The sequence below is a fragment of the Knufia obscura genome (assembly GCF_036327395.1).
Source record: "Knufia obscura strain CCFEE 5817 isolate CBS 148926 chromosome Unknown scaffold_4, whole genome shotgun sequence".
In the NCBI taxonomy this organism is placed as follows: domain Eukaryota; kingdom Fungi; phylum Ascomycota; class Eurotiomycetes; order Chaetothyriales; family Trichomeriaceae; genus Knufia; species Knufia obscura.
Window position 1 is genome coordinate 1,609,910 of NW_027042690.1, and position 19,604 is coordinate 1,629,513.

At 49.8% G+C, this 19,604-nt stretch overlaps 6 protein-coding genes across 6 annotated transcripts; 4 read left to right on the forward strand and 2 right to left on the reverse strand.

Annotated features, from left to right (window-relative positions):
- Positions 1-260: 260 nt before the first annotated feature.
- Positions 261-767, forward strand: PMZ80_004555 (uncharacterized protein; the record flags this gene model as incomplete). The annotated part of the gene is made up of 2 exons (XM_064872979.1): positions 261-266; positions 312-767. 2 exons carry the CDS (start codon positions 261-263, stop codon positions 765-767), a joined length of 462 nt encoding a protein of 153 aa, XP_064731637.1.
- A 360-nt stretch (positions 768-1,127) lies between these two features.
- PMZ80_004556 (uncharacterized protein) lies at positions 1,128-2,798 on the reverse strand (the record flags this gene model as incomplete). The annotated part of the gene is made up of 1 exon (XM_064872980.1): positions 1,128-2,798. One exon carries the CDS (start codon positions 2,796-2,798, stop codon positions 1,128-1,130), a length of 1,671 nt encoding a protein of 556 aa, XP_064731638.1.
- Positions 2,799-3,687: 889 nt separating this feature from the next.
- PMZ80_004557 (uncharacterized protein) lies at positions 3,688-4,293 on the forward strand (the record flags this gene model as incomplete). The annotated part of the gene is made up of 1 exon (XM_064872981.1): positions 3,688-4,293. The coding sequence occupies one exon, from the start codon at positions 3,688-3,690 to the stop codon at positions 4,291-4,293; it is 606 nt and encodes a 201-aa protein (XP_064731639.1).
- A 3,880-nt stretch (positions 4,294-8,173) lies between these two features.
- Positions 8,174-9,857, reverse strand: PTP1 (tyrosine protein phosphatase 1; the record flags this gene model as incomplete). Its single annotated transcript, XM_064872982.1, has 2 exons — positions 8,174-9,606; positions 9,653-9,857. The coding sequence occupies 2 exons, from the start codon at positions 9,855-9,857 to the stop codon at positions 8,174-8,176; spliced, it is 1,638 nt and encodes a 545-aa protein (XP_064731640.1).
- A 932-nt stretch (positions 9,858-10,789) lies between these two features.
- PMZ80_004559 (uncharacterized protein) lies at positions 10,790-11,088 on the forward strand (the record flags this gene model as incomplete). The annotated part of the gene is made up of 2 exons (XM_064872983.1): positions 10,790-10,813; positions 10,867-11,088. The coding sequence occupies 2 exons, from the start codon at positions 10,790-10,792 to the stop codon at positions 11,086-11,088; spliced, it is 246 nt and encodes an 81-aa protein (XP_064731641.1).
- Positions 11,089-16,064: 4,976 nt separating this feature from the next.
- Positions 16,065-17,551, forward strand: PMZ80_004560 (uncharacterized protein; the record flags this gene model as incomplete). Its single annotated transcript, XM_064872984.1, has 3 exons — positions 16,065-16,096; positions 16,148-16,985; positions 17,033-17,551. 3 exons carry the CDS (start codon positions 16,065-16,067, stop codon positions 17,549-17,551), a joined length of 1,389 nt encoding a protein of 462 aa, XP_064731642.1.
- Between the last annotated feature and the right edge of the window lie 2,053 nt (positions 17,552-19,604).

Genomic DNA, 19,604 nt, shown 5'->3' on the forward strand with positions numbered 1-19,604 from the left:
AAGTCTGGAAAAGTTTCTTCTCTGGCTTTTTCGATCAAATCTGGTTCTGGTTCATCGAGATGAAGGTTGAGAACACTCTGCTTCGAGAACACATGAGCACCCAAAGCCGTGCCAAAGATAGTCTCCGGTCGCACGCTCCCTTGCTGTGGTTGCGAGTACAGAGATGCGACGACACCAACAGTCAGACCAGAAATCAAGAAGGGATGACAATCTCACACACCGGACGTTATAAACCTGTCAGTCTTTACTTCGCCTTCCCTATGGTAGTCCTTGGCACAGGTTTGATGATACATTTCCGGCAACCTCATCAGAATGTGGGCTATGTTGTCATGAGCTACCTTTTCGTCAATCTTGGATTTGGCATCTTGATGCTTATGGTTGAGATTGGCATTCTGGCCGCTGCTTCTGCACAACAATGCTTTGCCATCTCAATTGTTCTACTCAATCTGTTCTGTTACATTGGCAATGCCATCGGCTCTACAATCTCTTCTGCTATCTGGCAAGCCACGATGCCTGAGAAACTCGCAGCATATCTTCCTGCTGAAGACCAGGAAAATCTTGCCCTGATATATGGCGACATCACACAACAGTTGTCTTATGAGTGGGGCTCACCGACCCAGTTGGCAATTCAAAGAGCCTACGGCGACACTTGGCGATTCTTGTTGATTGCTGGTGTCTCGACCTGGGTTGTGGGTTTCGTGGCGATCCTCGCATGGAAAGATATGAATGTCAAGAGCGTCAAACAGAACAAGGGCCGCGTCGTGTAGTGTTCGAAGACAAGACGTTATCACAACAGCCTGAAGAATGACTTCAGGCCATGAAAGGAGACGGAACATATACGAAGCACTCTATTAGAGAAGCGACTAGACAAGGAATACCTGCCGAGCGTACTTGATTATCTACGACGCAGTATAGATCTATGTATGAATGGTTGTTTTGAGAGAGTCGTATCGAGTTATAGCATGCCACTTCAATTCGAACAATCTCGCGAGTACCTGACCCTTCGTATGTTCGCGGTTTGTGGCAGCCTACTCAACGCTTTCTCCGCCGTACTCTACACCACTTGACCTGAAATGTTTGGGAGCCAACAATTGTACAAGGAGAACTGACTATTCATATCACAAAGCCTAGCCTGAAGCTCTCTTGGCCGAGCCTGGCATAAAATCGCCAGCGGGAGCTTCCACCCGGACGTCCTTCTTCTCCGGTGAACTCAGCTTCATGGGCGACGGCTGATCCTCATGCAAAGATTTGACAAGCAAGGTGCTGTTGTCACTTTCCAGCACCACATTGCCTTTACCCTTTGCAAGCTCCATCAGCTCATCGCTCGCCTTAGTCCTTTCGCCAGTTTCCTTGTTCCAGATCCAACCTTCCTTCATCCACATCCAAGTCATCCAAGCTCTAAGCTCCTTATCCATCGGTAGTACCCTTTTCCACTCGGGCTCAAATGGCAGGTCGCCTTCTGCTTCTGCATCCTCCCCATTGTACGCACTTGCGAGACTGCGCAGCTCGTCCCTACAGAACATACGCCAGCTGTCATGACTATATGGACCAAGACCTGGTAGATGCGAGATCTCCCACCCTACTCTTTCATCTGCATCGTCGACCACCTCGTCGGCCTTGATATCCTTACCATTGCCCTTCTTGGGGTAGTCCGGTTTTCTCCGCCTCCGACCTTTGATAGGTGGATCTTCGACCCACCCCTTCGCCATAGCAATGCATTTCCTTGCCCTTTGATTCTGAAAGCCCAGCTCGCGAATGATGTCCGTCACATCACTTTGCTCAGCCTTAGAAAGGGCCTCAGGCGTAGGATACTTCTCCATCAACTTGAAGAATATTGGCATAGCACGGCTGCCTGGAGTTTTGTTGAGAAAGATTGTCGCAAGGAGAAGACGGAATGGATCATGGCACAATCGCTCTTGCATTAGACCGAAACGCTCGAGATGCAATGGCGGAAATGGTAGGGTGGAAAGAAAATGCGGACGTGGCTTGTGTGGATGAGGGAAGTAGGGAGACTTTGTCAACCCATTCTTCGGCTTTGATTTAGCCTTGGGTGTTTCTTCTTTGACAGCGACGAGTTCTGCATCTTCAAGCTTGACCTTCCGCAATGATGTTCTCTTTTTGCGCTGTGATTTGGCTGCTGGTGGTCGTGAGAATGGGTCAGGACCGATGTCATCTGGAACGTCAGTCAGATCTGAGTCCGAGGATAGTTCGTCCACATTCAGGCCATAGAAGATCCTCGAGAAGGTCTTTTGCTGTTGCTCGGCAGGCGCAGCCAGGACCTGCTGCCATGGTGCAAGCACGGATTCCTGAGTTATACCCTGATTGCTTTGAACCTCGTTGGCTTCAATAGGCTTCTCCGCATCAGCGACCACATGCGCCTTCCTCTTGCGCCTGTTGCCGTTGGTCGTGCCTGCTACGACTTGTGCTCCTTCTTTCGCAGGGTTGCACTCAACAGTTGGGTCATTTTCTGCAGTCTCTCGGTCACTTTTACTCGCATGCTTGTCCTCTTTGTTGTTGTCCACTTTCCTCCTCTTTCGCTTCCTTTCTCCCTGCTCATCCTTCACTGCCATCTGCGGCTGTGAAAAATGCCTTGATACATATTGAAGCGTTCTTCGCTTCCGTTTTGCAGGCTTCAGATCATCCTTCTTCGCTGGCGAAGGTGACTGCGTTGTATCGGTGATCATACCACGATCATCAGTAGCAATAACAGGGACATCATCGAGATCTGGAGAAATTGGAGGCGACCATGTCCGCATCAGTAGCGCCGCCTGCGCCGAGGTTGCGGTTGCGATCTCCATCTGCGAATACGAAGATCTTCAAACACCGCGCCGAGCTCTTGAATCCTCTCTGCGCCTCTGAAGGAGATCTGATATACCGACACGATGGAAGTGCCATGACTCATTGAGGACGGTCGCTGCATAATTTGCCAGTGCAAGCTGACAGATGCTTGCAGTGCATTCCACTGAGTGAAGGTCGCTTCACTTACCTTTCGCTCAACTGCTCCATTTCTTCACAGCTCACAACACAAAGAACATCAGTCAGCTCGGAAGTGAGCATGATCATGCCACCACATTACCGTCATGCAGGCAATATGCGACGACACGTCTACTCATGCAACTGTGTGCGACACCCAAATCCTTTGAGAGCGAAATGGCCGAGCTCATTTGACGGAATTCCACGTGGTTGGCGGCCAGTGATTTGGTCTGCCAGGGCAGTACCGGCCCCCCGACTTTATTCCCATGCACCTATTTTCGGGCGGCGATCAACGCAACGCATGCCCCGGCCGTCCTTGGCAGGCACGAAAAGATGACCTTGGCACCGCAGCAAACCCGCCAATGCTGCTTGCCTCAATAACTTCTTTCTTCGTGATGCGAGCAAGCCGGTAAGACAAGCATGCACAGCATCGCCTGACTGATGGGCTGGCGTACTCCACGGTCACGAGCTTCAATGCTGCAGTTTTGATACCAGTAGCAATCGAATCGAAGAAGTTCATAAGGTAGGGAAGTCCCAGTATGTTTTGATTCCGATGCAGCAGCATTCCAGCCTTCTTGTTTCGATCTCCCAGCATCACTTTTCTGCTCTCAGCCTTCAAGTTCCCAACCTTCGACAGCAACATTTCATTTACAATATCAGCGCTCACCATTGTCAACATTGTTCTTTGAGACATTTGCCACACGCACAGACAACATGCATTCATTCTTGACAGTCATCGGATCTCTCGCAACCCTCAGCAGCATCACCTTGGCAGCCCCTCTCAAAGCCCGACAGGATGATCCTCAATGTATCGACGGTCTCAAGAAGATCTTCATGCCAGAGATGCACAACATCTACATCTACGAGGACGTCCCAGAGTTTCCATCAACATCCACCATCCTCAATGTCATGAATGGCAGCTCTAGCAACTCCGTCCAAGACCAAGTCGCCGTATGGTCCAACATTCCTTCCACAGCCACCCAATGCTCCCTTGGCTGGGCAGTGACAGAAGATCGATCCTTCAGCGTATACGACAATGGTCTGATCCGATTTTTTGAGCTGTCGGGTGTCCCTCCTGCTGGCACAAACATCACAGCAGAGACTATTGCACCGTTCATGGAGGAAGGTGCAAAGAATGCAAGTATCGACTTCACTTTCTGGGCTGAGCAGACAGGTGCACATACTCATGGTGGTGGTCTGGTCGATTGCAAAAGTGAGATGGCTTTCTACTTGACTAAGGATATGGTCAGTGGTGGTCCTGGATCGGTCACTCTTGAGCAAAATGCTCAGAACGGGTTGTTCTTGGCGATCGATTGCTAGAAACCAAATTGGAAAAGGTACAGGATAGGATGGGATTTGTCACGAAAGGATAGGTCTGAGCGTTCAGCAAGGTGTTCAGGATCACGACTTGGAAAGGTTACTATGTACCTAAAGGGCATGCTGCGGCGATCATGGGATCTTACGTAGTACATAAAATGTGAAAAGAACTGAAGCAAACTGCGAATTCGATCCATAATCGTTTCTTCATACTATCGCGACTCTATACTTGCATCCACGACGTGGTATTGTTCCCCAAAATCATATGTGCACTGCAGGCATCTTGCCACCTCGGGACCGACATATACAAATGCTGAGTCGTAGGAGTGCGGCCATTTAGCTAGCTGGCGGGCATGCATGTTTCTAGTTATCCAGGAAGAACCAACACCGTCCCCGTGAACTCGAAGTCCACACGTATAACAATACAACAACTCGATAGTGAGCTGTAACAGATTCCCCACCCACATAGGAGCAAAGGTTGAACCATTCGGACTGTCTCAAGGTATAGACTTCGCAAAGTCCAAGCGGCGTGCTTTCTTCTGGTCTGCTTGCATGCTCAGGTGTAACCTGTTCCTTCCCCGAGGACAAATCCCTGAATGATTTAGGGCGCAGGCCAGGGATCGTGATTTCGATCTCACATTCTGGCGCCTCGGCACCTGATATCCGGTGTTTGCGACCTCACACTCCGTAATCGCCATAGAGATGTACGACCGCTATAGCGTGTGTGCTACGAGGAAACATAGACCCTTAAGGACCATAGATCTTTGAAGTTTGGCGACCCGAGGACGAATGCTTCGACATCAGTTATCGGCTGGGCAATAGCTAGCATCTTTTGGTACGGACCACAATCTGCTAATGCTTGTCGTGAACCTCCTGCTGCGTATACACCAAATGTAGGTGAGAGCGGTTGGTGCCGGCCGGATGTCGCGATGGTTAAGTAAAAGTCGTCTGCAGCGTTTCCAGAGTCTGCCAAAGACGGCGTACTCGTAGGCATATACCAAATGCGGGTGGATTGACGACTATAGAGAGGGCGGTAAAAGCTTCCGCAGATGAATGCAGGGTATGCTTCCATGAGGGAGAGAACATCGGGCATATAGACGTTGCTATTTCTGACAATGTCAAAACTGTTGATGGATACGCCAGGAAGCGTGCTTTTCGGCACGTTGAATGAGGTGGTTGAACATGTGGAATTGCTACTTGTCATAAGGGCATTGACTAGAAGTAGCAGAAGTAGGTCGTCTGGCATGTAGTGAAAGTACATATCGACGGAAGTCGGTATGGTATCGACATCGCAGAGAAATGTTTTCGTCGACGTGTCGCAATGACAGCAATCGTATAGCTGAGTACTGCTGCGATGCGTCCAGGACGTATGAGTCGAGCGTCACTTGATTCACTTGATACTCAAATGTTGCAGTCCGTATCATCTTCTCACCGAACTCCAAATCGTTCTCGGATGTAAGCATCACAGCACGCGGCTTGCTCTTTGCGATATGTGCATATGACCATGAGTCGGGTAACCTTCATCGCAGGACGCAACATATCGCTGTTGGTACACACAACCAGCACTCAACCGTACCTCTCCTTGCCACCACAGATCAAGCCTAGCTTGATCTTTCCAAGCACAGAGAAGAATTGAACCAGCAGCGAACCTCGACCGCTTACGGATCTGGTCCCGCAACCGATATCCAGAGATAGAGTATCGCAGCCATGTCCATTGTACGTGGGTCTGACCGCAGTAAATGTTGCAGGAAGCTGATCCTTCACCTCATACTCGAAGGTCACCTTGTTGCTACCGGTATGCTGCTTCTCGACGATTGAAGAGTTGAGATGCCAGCTACGATAGTCGCGCAGAGCAGACAACAACATCATCTTTGTGTAATGGGTGACTCAATTCGCAAAGGTTCTTGATGTACGCAGAGAAGTCTCCATCAGTCGCTGGGATATCAGGACTCAATGAACCTCGGTGATGTGGTGAGGATTTGGTGAAGAGGAACTTGACAGACATCAAGAATGAGACGCCTGGAATCATTAAAACTCTTGCTTTCGACGCCACCATAGGTATGTTGTGCCTCTGGAAGTGCAATCAATATATTCATTGAGGGGGGATGGTGTCAATTCCTGCACAGTTTATGTGATATAGCCCGTCAACTAGCGAGCTTCTGGAGGCCAGCAGTGATAGCAAGGGCAAAAGATACTGACGTGGTCTGAAAACCCGCTCGTTTAGAAGTCTAGTAGGTGCGTCGAGGCCTTGCGGCATGATTTTCGTGAAGTCGCTCGGTTTAGTAGGCAAGTCCCGTGAGCATTGATATCTGCTCCTGCATTCAGTAGTATCTTCACCACCTTATGGTGACTGCGGTCCAGTGCAGCCTTCAATGCACCACCAGTGGGCCTGGTGCTTCAGCATCAGCTCTGTGACTGAACATTTGCTGCACCACCTGCTCATAATCACGAGGTGGAGCGGCGTTCAGTGCTTTTCCGAATCTGCGAGGAGCAACTATATCGACCTCTCCTTGAAGTACACTGCTGATGATTTCAGTGGCTCTGGTCAAGCCTGCACAAAGAAGAGCCGCAAGAATACCAGCAGAGTGTTTTCCACGAGCCCCTCTGGCAGTGAGGACCCAGCAATATCCGCAAGTTGCCTCGTTGATATTTGGGCTGTCCGCCGAGGACCGTAAGCTTGTTTGAGACAGTCTCCCAGCGCACAGCCATAGCATCGCTGTTGTCGATGGATCGTAAATGAGCAACACCAAGCGTGAAAGTGTTTTTCTTGTACACAACCCACCGTTTGACAAAAGAGGTATCATCGATGGTTTGGTGAAGCAGTGCTTGTGTCTGATGACATGCCTTCTGCCGAATGGTTTCGTAAATGCTGGGAGGAGGAGAACCGTCAGTTGAAGTTATATGCTCTGAGCATATCCGGTACCAGCTGAAATGTTGTAGAAGAGACGTACAGGGTATTGGGACGGAAGATGGCAATCGGCTGCGGTGCGCACGCGTTGAGACTCTTGAATGTAAGCCTTTTTCTGATCAGCGTCCGGATGACTGCTTGATCAGAAACCGGGATTTGTTGCTCTGATTCGAGTTCACCGGCTATGAATACCTCATTCAAAGCACGATCTCGCACGTTGTGTTTGAGGACGCAGCGACCTGGTTCCATGGTCGAGAAGTGCCTTGAAGCCTTTGCTTGGAGACTCAGACGAGCAGATGAGTAGCACAGCTTGTCACAACACAATACAGAAACGGGCATGATAGAGCCATATCGAAATGCCGGTGTGCTGACGAGGTTGGATTGTAGAGCGAGTGCGAGTAATGCTGCGAAAGTGAAGGGCCGTCAAGCTGAAGAAGGCGAATATGGTGTGATGAACAGTGCCATGGGACTGTAGGACAAGCCATTGTTGAGCATAGAGTGTATCTTGGTGGATTGATGAAAATTGGAGTGATGAAGAGAAAGGACGAACATCAGGAAACGTACCGCTTGATATACAAATCTGGGAACCACTTCGTTTGCGAACCATATTTCCCGTCGTAAATGCTCAAGCACTCCTGAAACAGAGCTCCAAGCCTTGACTTGCAGCACAACACTGGACGTGTCACCCATCGACACCAAATAGGTTTGAAATGTGGTCCTGCCGGAACATTGTTAGCCACGTATTACGCGAAATGACTCACTATCCGGTTTGATCAGTGCCTGGATCAGCACCAGGCTCGTCGGAAATGCATAAGCATGCATTTCGAAACTTCTGGCGTGGAGAAGAAGCTGATCCGCATGCAGGAACCAAATTCCAGTCTTTAATTTGTGTCAAATGCTGATTGTATTGCTTTCCTCATACTTGTCCTTGCATGTTATGTACCGGATGGGCAACCTGCAAGTCTCGCGACTGCATCAACTCGTTTGGCTGTTCTCCCTACTCATACCTCTTCTGACGTTCACCGGAGACACTGCCGCATACGGATCTTCATCCGAGTCATCTGCCGTGTTTTGCCGCACGTCGACGTCCATGATCTCCGTTTCAGCTTCGCTGGCACTGCCCTCGGCTGTGCCCTCCTCCGAAACGCGTCGCGACTTGTTTGGTGGAGGTGTGTCAAGATCTGCAGCAGGTGTCACGAGCGCACCTTCAGGTCTGGCGCGATACTTTTCCAGCACAGCTTCTCTCACAGCTTCGTAGAGGAAAGAGAATTGTACTTCCCTGATGACCATCATCATACGCTGATCTCGCAATGTATTTACCGTCTCATAGATGAGATCATGCTCATCCTTATCGAAACCATCTTCCTGCGTTGGTGTGCTGACCTTTTGCGGACCACTCTTACCCCAGGTTTCAGTTTTGTTGATCTCGCTGTTGGCTTGTACTGCATTCTGGTTATGGGTTTTTGGAGTGCCCTTCATGCTGTCAAGAAGTCTATCTTCCTCAACTTCGCGGATCAGAAAGTCCAAAGCGATCCAGGTCCCGGTCCTGCCAACGCCAGCACTGCAATGTACCACACGAGGACTGTTGCCAGCTTCGTGATAGGTCCTTCTTGATAGCTCTATCAACGCCTTCCTGTCCGCTGCTTCTGGTTTGCCGAAATCTGCCCACCTACCGAACAAGTAGTGCAAGATGGTTTTGGGGATGTTGTCGATTGTTAGCCGTAGCTTTCGTACCTCGCATCCTACACTGCTGTCAAATTCTTTCGAGAGGAGTGTGATCGTGTCCGATGAGGTAGTGTCGGTTTGAGGGGGCTCTATCGCCGTGGTCGAGTCATCGATATTGTTTGCTTCAAAATTATCAGTACCAGAACTAGTAACATGATCCAGGAAGGGGTCGTCACCATCATTAGCCGCACCAGTATCACCATTTTCTGACGTCTTCTCCTCATGCAAGAGCACCATTGTAGGATCCTCAAGATCAACAGGATAGTATTGGGCGCATTTTTCTTTATTCTCTTCGACTAGCTGTGTCAACATGATGACAACCCCGGTATCACCCGGTGTTTCTTGATGGACCATATGCCAGAAATGAGATTTCTGGCCCTGTTTTGGCCCTTGAGTCGCAATATACTTCACCTCGGGTGGAGCAGATTTATCCCTCGATTCCAGCGAGGTTCGACTGCGACTTTTCAAAACAATAGGAGACGCATTGACATAATCTGAGCCACATATTGGTGTCTTCAGTTTGATTCTCGAAGCATCCCATGGCTGCACGTTCCCATACCGATTTCGACTTATGACAACCTCGGATCGATCAACCTTGTATGGCGAAGTGTCTGGATGCTCCATAGCATGGAACAAGCGGAAACGTTGTTTCCATTCGACCTCTTGAAAGGTCGCCAAGATCTCTATAACACCGTCAGTTGTTGGGGGCTAGCACTAGGCCTTACTCACCACTCCTCGATTTCTCCAGGTAGGCGGGGATCCTGACGTTTGCTTTTAGTGGTGTCCTGCTCGGCCTGGAGCTCGCAAGTTTCGATCCATTTTGTCCAGCGGAATCGGGTCGGGGATGGGGATGGGGGTCACGGCTGTCCGCCGAACGTTGTCGTTTTGTCGAACTAGCTTGCGGAGGGGTGCTTACTAGCAGCGACTGTGGCATGATTCTGGTTATCTCCTCGATAGTGGCAGCATCGGATTGAGAAGGAGACTGCCTAATGGTGGTGACTGATGGAGACCCGCCGGAGACTGCAGTTGGAGCCGTTGGCGGGCGGAGTGGTGTTGGCGACTTGCCACGCTTGATCGATGGGTGGATGTGGAGACGTTGTAATAGAGAACGTTGTCGCCTCGATGGCGATTCCTCAGAAGAGTCGACTCTTTCTGTGGCGGCGCCTGAGTGTCTGTCGGAGAAGAAGCGAGAGACAGTCGTGATGGCTGATGTGGGATTCTTGATTGCTCACGAGTCTGCTGAAGGATAGGTGAAAGCGTATGGTGCTACGGCAAGATGCTCAAATTCAAGTACTGACTGGCAGTCGCTTTCGTCGATACAACCAAAAGTGTTCAGGAAGGTCCAAAAGAGCAAGATTCAGCAAAGATGATTCCAAATGCAAGTCCAGCCTTGCAGATGCCTCAAGGAATGGTATATATCGAAGTAGACGTGCCGCTGCAAGTTAGGAGACCAGGCGCGTAATGGGGCGAATCACCGCCCAGGATGAAGCCTTCAGGTGCCAGTATCGAGAACACTTGTCGCTAAAGTGGCTTCCACGGATTTTGTCTTCAGCAATAATTAGGCATGGCAAGAGCGTATGTCAGCGTGATTCGTGACAATAATATGGATATGGCGAAAATGATCTGACCTCATCTCCAAAGATACGGCACGAATAAGGCCCGAGGATGGTTCGCTGGTGGGCCGTTTCACGCCTTGGGAGCCTGCCGAGCCACCAGTGGATGATGTCGCTTACCTAAACACTTGAACTCGTCTTTCGCCTCTTCCATCAACTCATCCCACTTACAATGATCGTTTCATGGTAGATGTTTGCAACTCAATCCACTTGTCGTATAAACTAGTATGATAACAGTTAATTGTGAGTCAAGATGAGTTGGTTGTGGATGGTTGAGGTAGGTATCCTAGATCCATCGACGACGTGCGCATTTGCTGATTGCGACAACAGCGCAAGCTTGTCGAGACTCTCCTTCGAAGTCCTGCTTTTCATCGAGGCGTGCAAAAAGTGCACAAACAGATACATCATCTGCAGCATGGCAAGCCACCGGAGTACTACGGTGGCACCAGCCTTGAAGATCCTGCGAGCAACGGCGGTGTGAAGAACTTTGTAAAGTTGTTCTGGGAAGAGCTCAAGTCGGGTCACAAGCCAGGAAGAAATGAAGGGAAATAATGCTAGACTGGACTCAGCAAGGTGTCTGGCGTTTAAGAGGTGTCATGGACGGTTACGTCGCAGACTCATATCGCGTTAGCACAAACACAGTACTGTTGGATGGTCCATGGCTAGGGTCGAGCAGGTGCTCATGTTCACGGACACTGGGGATCCTTTACAGGACCCCAACACATCGAAGAATCAGCAGTGCCATCCTCGACATGGTATTCACCCACCTGTCTGCGCTCCAAGAATGTCTCCGATCTCGCCCGTTCCGAGAGTACCGACCCATCAGGAGATATGGATACGACTATTGAAGCCGTTCCAAAGATCATGCAAAATGCTCTATTCCCTGTCCAGTTGCAGGAAGCAACACTCGATGGCAGAAGGAAAGGATTGTCCGAATCTCCGAGACAGGCACGAGCATTCCCACACACGGCATATTTGTGGTCATCCTAGCCACATGAAAGTTGTCCTACGCAATATTCGTGCAGTGAAGGACAAGATGTTTGCTCCTTAGCACTTTATGCCCTCCGAGCACATATCGACCCTACCTTGGAGGCATGAAGAACCTGAGCCATTCTTGGGTCCTCGGCATTTGATTAATATCGATCATTGTGCTACCGAAGAAGACAGCGCACAGTCAGGATGTGCGGGCTTTGCAGATCTTTCGAGACTCGTCTGATTTCGCGATCTGACACTTTACGGCAAGGCTGCCAGATGTGCCTGGGCTTTGCAAGGAGGAGATAACAGGGATGGTCCGTTTTCGTGTGCTGTACATAACAGAAGCACTCCCTCGAGGGTTGGGTAGGGCAGCAGCGCATCAGTCCCTGCATATATACCATCACATTAGTGTTCGAAAGTCATTTACGATAATTGCATACGGGCTCACAGACAGTTCGGAATGCGACTAAGTCATGCTAGCTTCGACTATGCAGCCGAGAGACAAATATCCAGGAGGAAAGCCTGCAAACAGCTGCATCTACTTGCTAGTAGCAGATGCTTAGCTGCATATTGAAGTATAACGGCCGCCATGTGCTGGACCGTACCAACCTGAGGTGTCCGCTGTCAAAATGTGCAACGATGGAATCTTTGGATACGGAAATGTAACAGTGGTTGAGATAAAATTGTCGTCTCTCCTTCCTAATTGTACTACGTAGGTACTTGTGTTACTCAGCTACTAAGCGAGCGGGACATTGCAGACTGGACCGACCCGAATAGGGCTAGACGGCACGATGTTCAGCTCAGTACGGCCTTTGCGCTGTTGTGGTAGTTACAAACAACTTGAATCGTCGTCGAAGGCCTTCAACAATGCTTGAGTGCGTTAAGCGATGCAACTCGACGCAACGACCGAGTCTGGCAACCATCTCTTCCAGGTGTAGATGGAACTAAGTGCTTGCATGTTCTTTTGTATCAGCTGCGTGCCGCATCGCAAACAGCATTATCGACCCTCGCGTGGGAAGACTCCGGCTAATCGAGAAGCAGCAAACATTTGAGTCTCCCCGTTAGCGAATCATGCATTCCTGGGATTGTGTCAGTGTGATTAGTCCCAGCTCATAGCTTATAGCAGGCCGGTTGCAATCGCAATAGTGCCTAACTCGAAGCAGCCACCTATATCCGCATGTAACATTGTGGTGAGCACATCCATAGAACACTGATATGGGCGTCCTCTTGACTTGAAGAGTTCGTAGTGTACACGAGAACGCATCAGACAAGACATCAACATGAATTGTTCCAACTCTTGCTTGGACGTTTGATGGAAAGGTTGCACTTGCAAGACCGTCACAGGAAAAGGGAGACATCGAATGCGTTTGAAGTGACTTGTCTGCACAAGCAGATATGTGGTGATAGGATCATGCGGATTGTGCCGTGTGCAGGATCGACGATGCGATACCCTTGCCCGTACGCTAATGACGATGACTCGTCCAGGTGTGATGCATAACATCGCCGATGCTGTCTTCTAGTCAGACCGACATGGTGCTTGAACAATGTTGTCAATTTTCGTGGCGTTGGCTGCTAGAACATCATTGTCGATAACGTGTAAGAGGCCTCATCGGCATTGTGGCCATTCAGTGAATCGGATTATCATTCGCTGTATCATTGCTGAGAAAGTCCAACCAACAGTTTGCACCGGAGACGGAAGGGGCAGGTCAGCATATGTACACTCTTACCAACCGATGATAAATGCTCAAAGTCGCGACCAATGCAAGGCTAAAAGTGGAAGTTATCCAGCCAACATTACGCTGAAGTGCGAGCTCTTAACGTATATTGGGGTCATGAAGAGAATAAAGTACTCTGCTGTCATACGGCAGCGCGACGATGAGCATTATGTTGGTGGGTCAGAACGATGAATATCAATAATATCGACTTCGTGTTCGCGTGTACATACAGTAACTTTAGATCGTGTACTGCTACCAAATAGGGTAAACAGTGCTCTCGTGCAGCTACGGAGGAATCGCCACAACAAAAGAAACGTGGTAGCCAAGCAAAAATTCGTGTTCGTGATGCCATCTTGAAACCAGCCAACAGCGAAAGCTCATCGAACTGCTGACTGCAGGTGCTGCCAACCAGATCTGGACCCATGAGTGATGTGGCATTCGATCTAAACATCGATCATGTGGCTGCGCCGTCGCTGTCTAGTGTTCTTTTGCATTTCGAAGTCAAGATGACTGCATGAGCAACTTGACATGATTGCAAATGATTGGTGGACAAAGAGGCCGATGAGGCCGCCTGGCAGGGACCATCTCTGGAGAGATCGACCAACGATAACAGAATCCAGATCGCGTCGTGACTGGCTGTAAACAGAAATGATGACCAAACGACAAGTCTGGGTGGGAAATACACTTCCGTGCTCTCCGATCTCAAACGGTAATTGTGGCCCTCTGTCCACGTGTAGCAAAGATCTCCCGCTTTCAGTTGCTTTACCCGCAGATAGCAGAAAGCCACATTTTCGAGACCGCAATACCAGAAGCCTGAAACCCACCAGCTCTACCGTCGGCGCCATATGACGAGAAAAATACACAATCGCAGTATCCAGACATATACTCTACTCAGCTGACAAAAGCCGTGCCCGAGTTGCGCTGGGCCGGATCTGTGTTTTGACGAGATTTCGCCATTTTCATGCATCAGCCAGATGTGTCTGCAAGGAGATCTGCAGGGATCGGGCAGCTGTGCCTTTGACGCTATGATCGTCCAGGGTCCAGCGAACTGGACGACTTTGCAGAGCTCAGCAAGCTCGCGTGGATGAGCTTTCTCTAGCTTGCTGTATTGCAGTGAAGGCATTATCGTCGCCGTATCTCGAAAGGCATAGGGGCGAGTGTGCCCTGATTTCATGCCCGACGTGTATGCAGTGTACTGTACAGTACGTATCGAGAATCATGTCACGCCACCACTTCGAATCTCCAGCATCTGCACTAGCATCAGGAATACGAGTGCAATCACGATGTTGCTAAAGTCCGTCCTTCAAATGGCGTCCCGCATACTTTGCGTACTGTACATCCAACTTCTAAATCTCTAGTGAAGCTCGCCCATCGTAGCGAGATCATTCCCGTGGTGGATGAAAGCAAGGCGGCTCAAGGTCACACGCCCACACTGTGCCCGTAGCAACCATTAACAAAAACGTGCTTCCCAGCATTACTTCGGGGATCCCTGCCATGTGCATTCAGGCCGAGAGATGTACGGGGGTGTGACAAGATGCAGTGATCATCATCATTGAGAGAGATTAAGCCGCCGATCCAGTAGTATCTGGTGGGGCAGGATCTGTGGCACCTTGCCTTCCTGGCCTTAGCTTGGTTGGTCCGATGAGTCAACCTGATGGATGTGGACCCCGGCCAGTGTCCAAGAGCCAAAGAAGAGGTGTGATGCAGTGGTCATTTTTACGTCGTCTAAGAGCTTTACCATCCACCCACTCGCACTCAGTAGGCACAAGTTTGACAGAAATGGCAGCAATTAGCTAATACTCGGCTAGGTCTAGTTTTATGATCAATCTTTGCGGTACAATAATGCGGCCCTAAAGCGGCGTGTAGGAGCAAACGACTCGTGTCCTTGATCCCACCCTAGCAGCGTCGGGCTTCGTGCCTTCAGCTCATTCGGCCAGGCTTCTAACATGTCCACAGGTACTAATTCCCTCGCTTTTGGCCCGCAAAAAGCTAACGGCGAAACACGATCTCTTGCACCTTTGCAGGGGCTCGCCATCCAGAATCCATCATGCCGACGTGCCCCTCAAAAAGTCCACTAGCTTAGTGTGCGATCTCTCGATCTATCTCCGTCGTGTCTTGGAATCTGCAACCCAGGTATCCGTGTCAATGATCCTAGTATCGTGGACGCCCGTCCACTGGCATGCTCGCATTCCTTTGAACCCTTCTTGTGCTGTGTGAATCTGCCACCGTGCATCTCCCGTTCTCTACCTCGCCTAGACTTCTCTCAAGCCTATTTTCATTGCTTCTCTGACGCTTCTTCCGTCAGGACTTTCCGTTCTTTCCACCTTAACGCACTTCTCGATTCTCTGTGCATCTGCGCCACGACTCCTACCTTCAGCACTCATCTCTTCACTGTAACACAATTGTTCGAGGCACCATACCCACCGATTTACAGCTCGACCTTACGACTTTCCTAGCATAAACTCATTACCGACGATTGCGAGGCTCCTTTGTATCCTGTTCCCTGCTTTGGACTTGGAATTGGACATCGCGCGGGACGCTCGAGCTGGATCGCATGACTAGAAGTTTCTTGGGAATAGTTTTGCACGATTGACAAATATTGGACGCTGTTGTGGGGAAAGGATAGTGTGGACGATACGTTGATACCTCTCTGGTTCACGCCTCGAGTCGAGTCTGGCTGTGATTGCATGTGGTGCGCTCGTGGCAGTCCTACCTGAAATTCGGCCCGGGAACATACAGCAATCGCGAACCGCTTGCTTTGCCGTCCACATGGTCAGAAACCCATCCGTGAGCAACGAGGACATTATTTCATAAGCGCCTACTTTCACTGTCGAAAGTATGGCGTCGCTGGAACCTATTAGTCGGCAAAGGTACGTATTAACACTTGACAGTTCATCTACATGTGCTGACTTGTTCAGCAGAGATGCTTTGCCGCCGATAAATAACTTCGATTTCGACAAGTATCGCATCGAAAACGCCGATCACACCCGATATTCGCTGCCAAATCTGAATGCGGTCTCAAAGGGTACAACGAGCAGTCCGCCGTCAACATATTCTGGGCCACCCCCTCCGTATTCGTCGGCCACATCCACCAATCCCGGGCAAACTATGTCGGGCTACATATCACCGCCGGAATCAAGCTCAAGACGTTCGACCAGAGATGACAAAGAGTCCCCCAAGGGTGCCACTTCGCTACCCTCGATATCAGAAGCATTAAAAAGCACGGACATGGCGTCTTCTACTCAAAATTTCACTCCTACCTCAGCAGCAGGTTCAGCGGTTGGTCAAACATTTGGAGAGGCGCCAAGAGGTCCTGGCAACCCATTCTCACAACCTTCTGCGCCAGCATCGGCCTTACGATCATCAATTTCTGCTATGCCCGATTCAAACTCGATAAAGCCCGTACCTCCTCCACCAACGCCACCAGACATCAGACAACCACCATTAATTGGTACTCTTGGCTCTCCGCGATCCTCACATCACAGGCTTCCCGGGCCCTTATCAACTACCAATGTCACAGCAGATGCTCCCCTCCGGTCTTCGTATTCTACAGAGCCCACGCGCCCCGGCTATCCATTTCCTGAATATCATGCTCAACAAGTTTCCATGCCTCCACCATCTACGAACACATTCAATTTCGAGCATCACGCAAAACTGGACGAAACTCGGAATCCGTTTGTGAAGCCCGAGTCGAGGCCATACAACGAAACCGTGAAAAGGCATCTCGATGTATACGATGCCGAGCTTGCCTTGAGCGAGGTAAGACAATTGTTCTAGCGGTATTACACCTCACTAACGGATTTCAGATTGCAGAAGCTTCAGCGCATACATTGGATTTTGCCAAGATATGGGGTCAAAGACATCATCAAGCCAACCGTTCGAGCTTTCCCACCGACGGTCTTCCGGGAACCACAGACGTCGACGAGATGATCAGGTATTCTCACCATGTTCTAGAAAATCTGACGCGGTTACGCGACGTAGCAATTATGCAACAGAACGCGATCAACGAACAAAGAGCACGTGCCGCTCAAGGCCAACAATACGACGACGACTACCACAGGTTATCCGATGACTACAAAACAGGAGGATTCGCGGGAGGTGATGCGAAGAAGCGTCGCGGCAAAGCCGCACCTCCTGGGCGGTGCCACAGCTGTAACCGAGCAGAAACCCCGGAGTGGCGCCGCGGCCCCGACGGTGCTCGAACTCTTTGCAATGCATGTGGTTTGCACTATGCGAAATTGACCAGAAAGATGGGAGCCAACAAAGCTGCCATGGTGACTGGCTCTAATTTACGTCCAAAGAGCCTGTCTGATACTCGACCCTGAGCCAGGCAGGCTCAGCAACATTTGGCCCTCGAAATTGTCAAAATCTACATTTCCTTTCGGCTTATCACACATATTACGATTATATTCACGACTGTCTTAGAATGGCGTTCAACACCGGACGAAACACGTTTACGAGCTTCGAAGGCCGATACACCTTGCTAAATTTCTGACTGTACAGATTAGCGATTTGAAAAAGATTTCCTCTGAAATCCGGGTTGAAGAGGAGGCATATGTGCAGTCACCTTGCCTTATTAGAGGCATTCTTACAGCATAGCGATGATTGTTATTGGGTCTGGGTCATGGATGATACCCTATTCCGCCTTATTAGAGGCGATGAAGCGATTTCTTTGTTGGAACAGTATTTGCTTTGCTATTTCGTTTGTGGCATTGGGTTGCTAAAATGAGTCTGTGCATATGATTCATGAAGATATGGTTTTCTCGTTATAGCTGAGGAAGAGGCTATCAGACACAATGTATAGTTCTAAGCTAGGCTATCATCACTTTCGTCTTTCTCGATTGCGCGCACAGTTACTCCTTGACTGGTCCTGATGCTTCTTGCTGAAATGTTGCTTTGTTGATCTGATCCGATAAGCCAGCGCGTCGAAAAGGTGGTCGTGTATCGGTTGTGTTGCCATGTCTACCCGGCCACCAATTCCTACAATCGGTTTATTGATACCCAATTTCTCCAATCCAGCCTCTGCTCGTGGCGACCCCGGCAGCATTGACGAGCATCTAGCAGTGACGATCGCGCTGATATTGATCTCGCTACTGTGATGATCATACCTTCCTTGGCCGGAGCCTACAGCACAACAAATACTGCCAGTGTGCAAGGAAGCTGCATCACGTGATAGGGTCGGATCGAATTTAGCATCACTTCGAGCCACTCATGCAACACGCTTCCCTTGTCCCTTGTCAGCAACATCCCAGTAGCACCTAAATCCGTCAATACCGTACCGGTATCAGATACGTTGAACTCCACCAATCATGCGCTCATAACACCTCGCCAACAGGCACGATCGATGATGCTCCCAAGGCACCAGCACAACCGAAATCTGTCATCAATGTTACGGCAATCTTTCGTCAAAAGAGCTACCCTGCTCCTGGATACGATTCGAAGTAGTCTCGTGGCTTTCTCACGTAACGTTTCAAGCAGCATGCTTCCCTCCTGCTACACGGCAGGATCGAGTAACCCACAGTATTGCTTCTGTGAGCCGGCTCAGTCGCTAGAAATATCTGTGACAGATGCTAACGTGCTTTCTGACCTACAATGGCGTTGCCGGCTCCACATCGCTTAGACAACCATGTCACGTCAGTCGCATGATCTGCAACCGAACGGAATCTGGCTGTGCGTGAAGGCGCTCGCTAGTCGAGAAAAGTTGCCCATCGGCGATTTACTGCTTTTCGCAAGCAAGCAGTACCGGAGCACATTCTCAATTCGGTAAATTGAGGAAACTGACGAACTATCGCCAAGACACAGTGGGAAAGCATGAGCTCACTTGGAAGTTGAGGTTGAGCATCGAAAAGCATCATTAAGGGTCCTTGGCAAGCCATTTTCAGCGTATCCATCAGCGACGACCGCCGTGCCGCTCGCATTCTTCTGTGAAAATAATCATATGGATACACTTTGAACTTATTACTCGAATTCTAGTGAAGGTTCCGGACTGTCCGCGGCCGGTTTCTGATGCCGCCGGATTCGATCGCATGAACATCCGAGATGCAGGACATCCGAGCATTGATCATTTGGTGCCTAACGTCGATCAATAATGAGCGTGAGATATGGCTACTCCTCAGGGTAAGAACATCTCCTGATTTCTGCCATACTTTCTACTACTGGACGTTCACAATCACAGGGCATGTGATGCGGAAGCCACATTTACGAAGACCGTAAGCCACAGCAGACTATGTGGCTTATGCACCATATGTCACGTGAACGTACGGTTAGACTTCCAGGGGGGCAGATCATCACTCCTAATTCTCATCAAATAATGGGCTACACGACCAATGATTCCCTACTCCCATTTTTGGACGGGCCAAACCTGAGTGCTACAACACC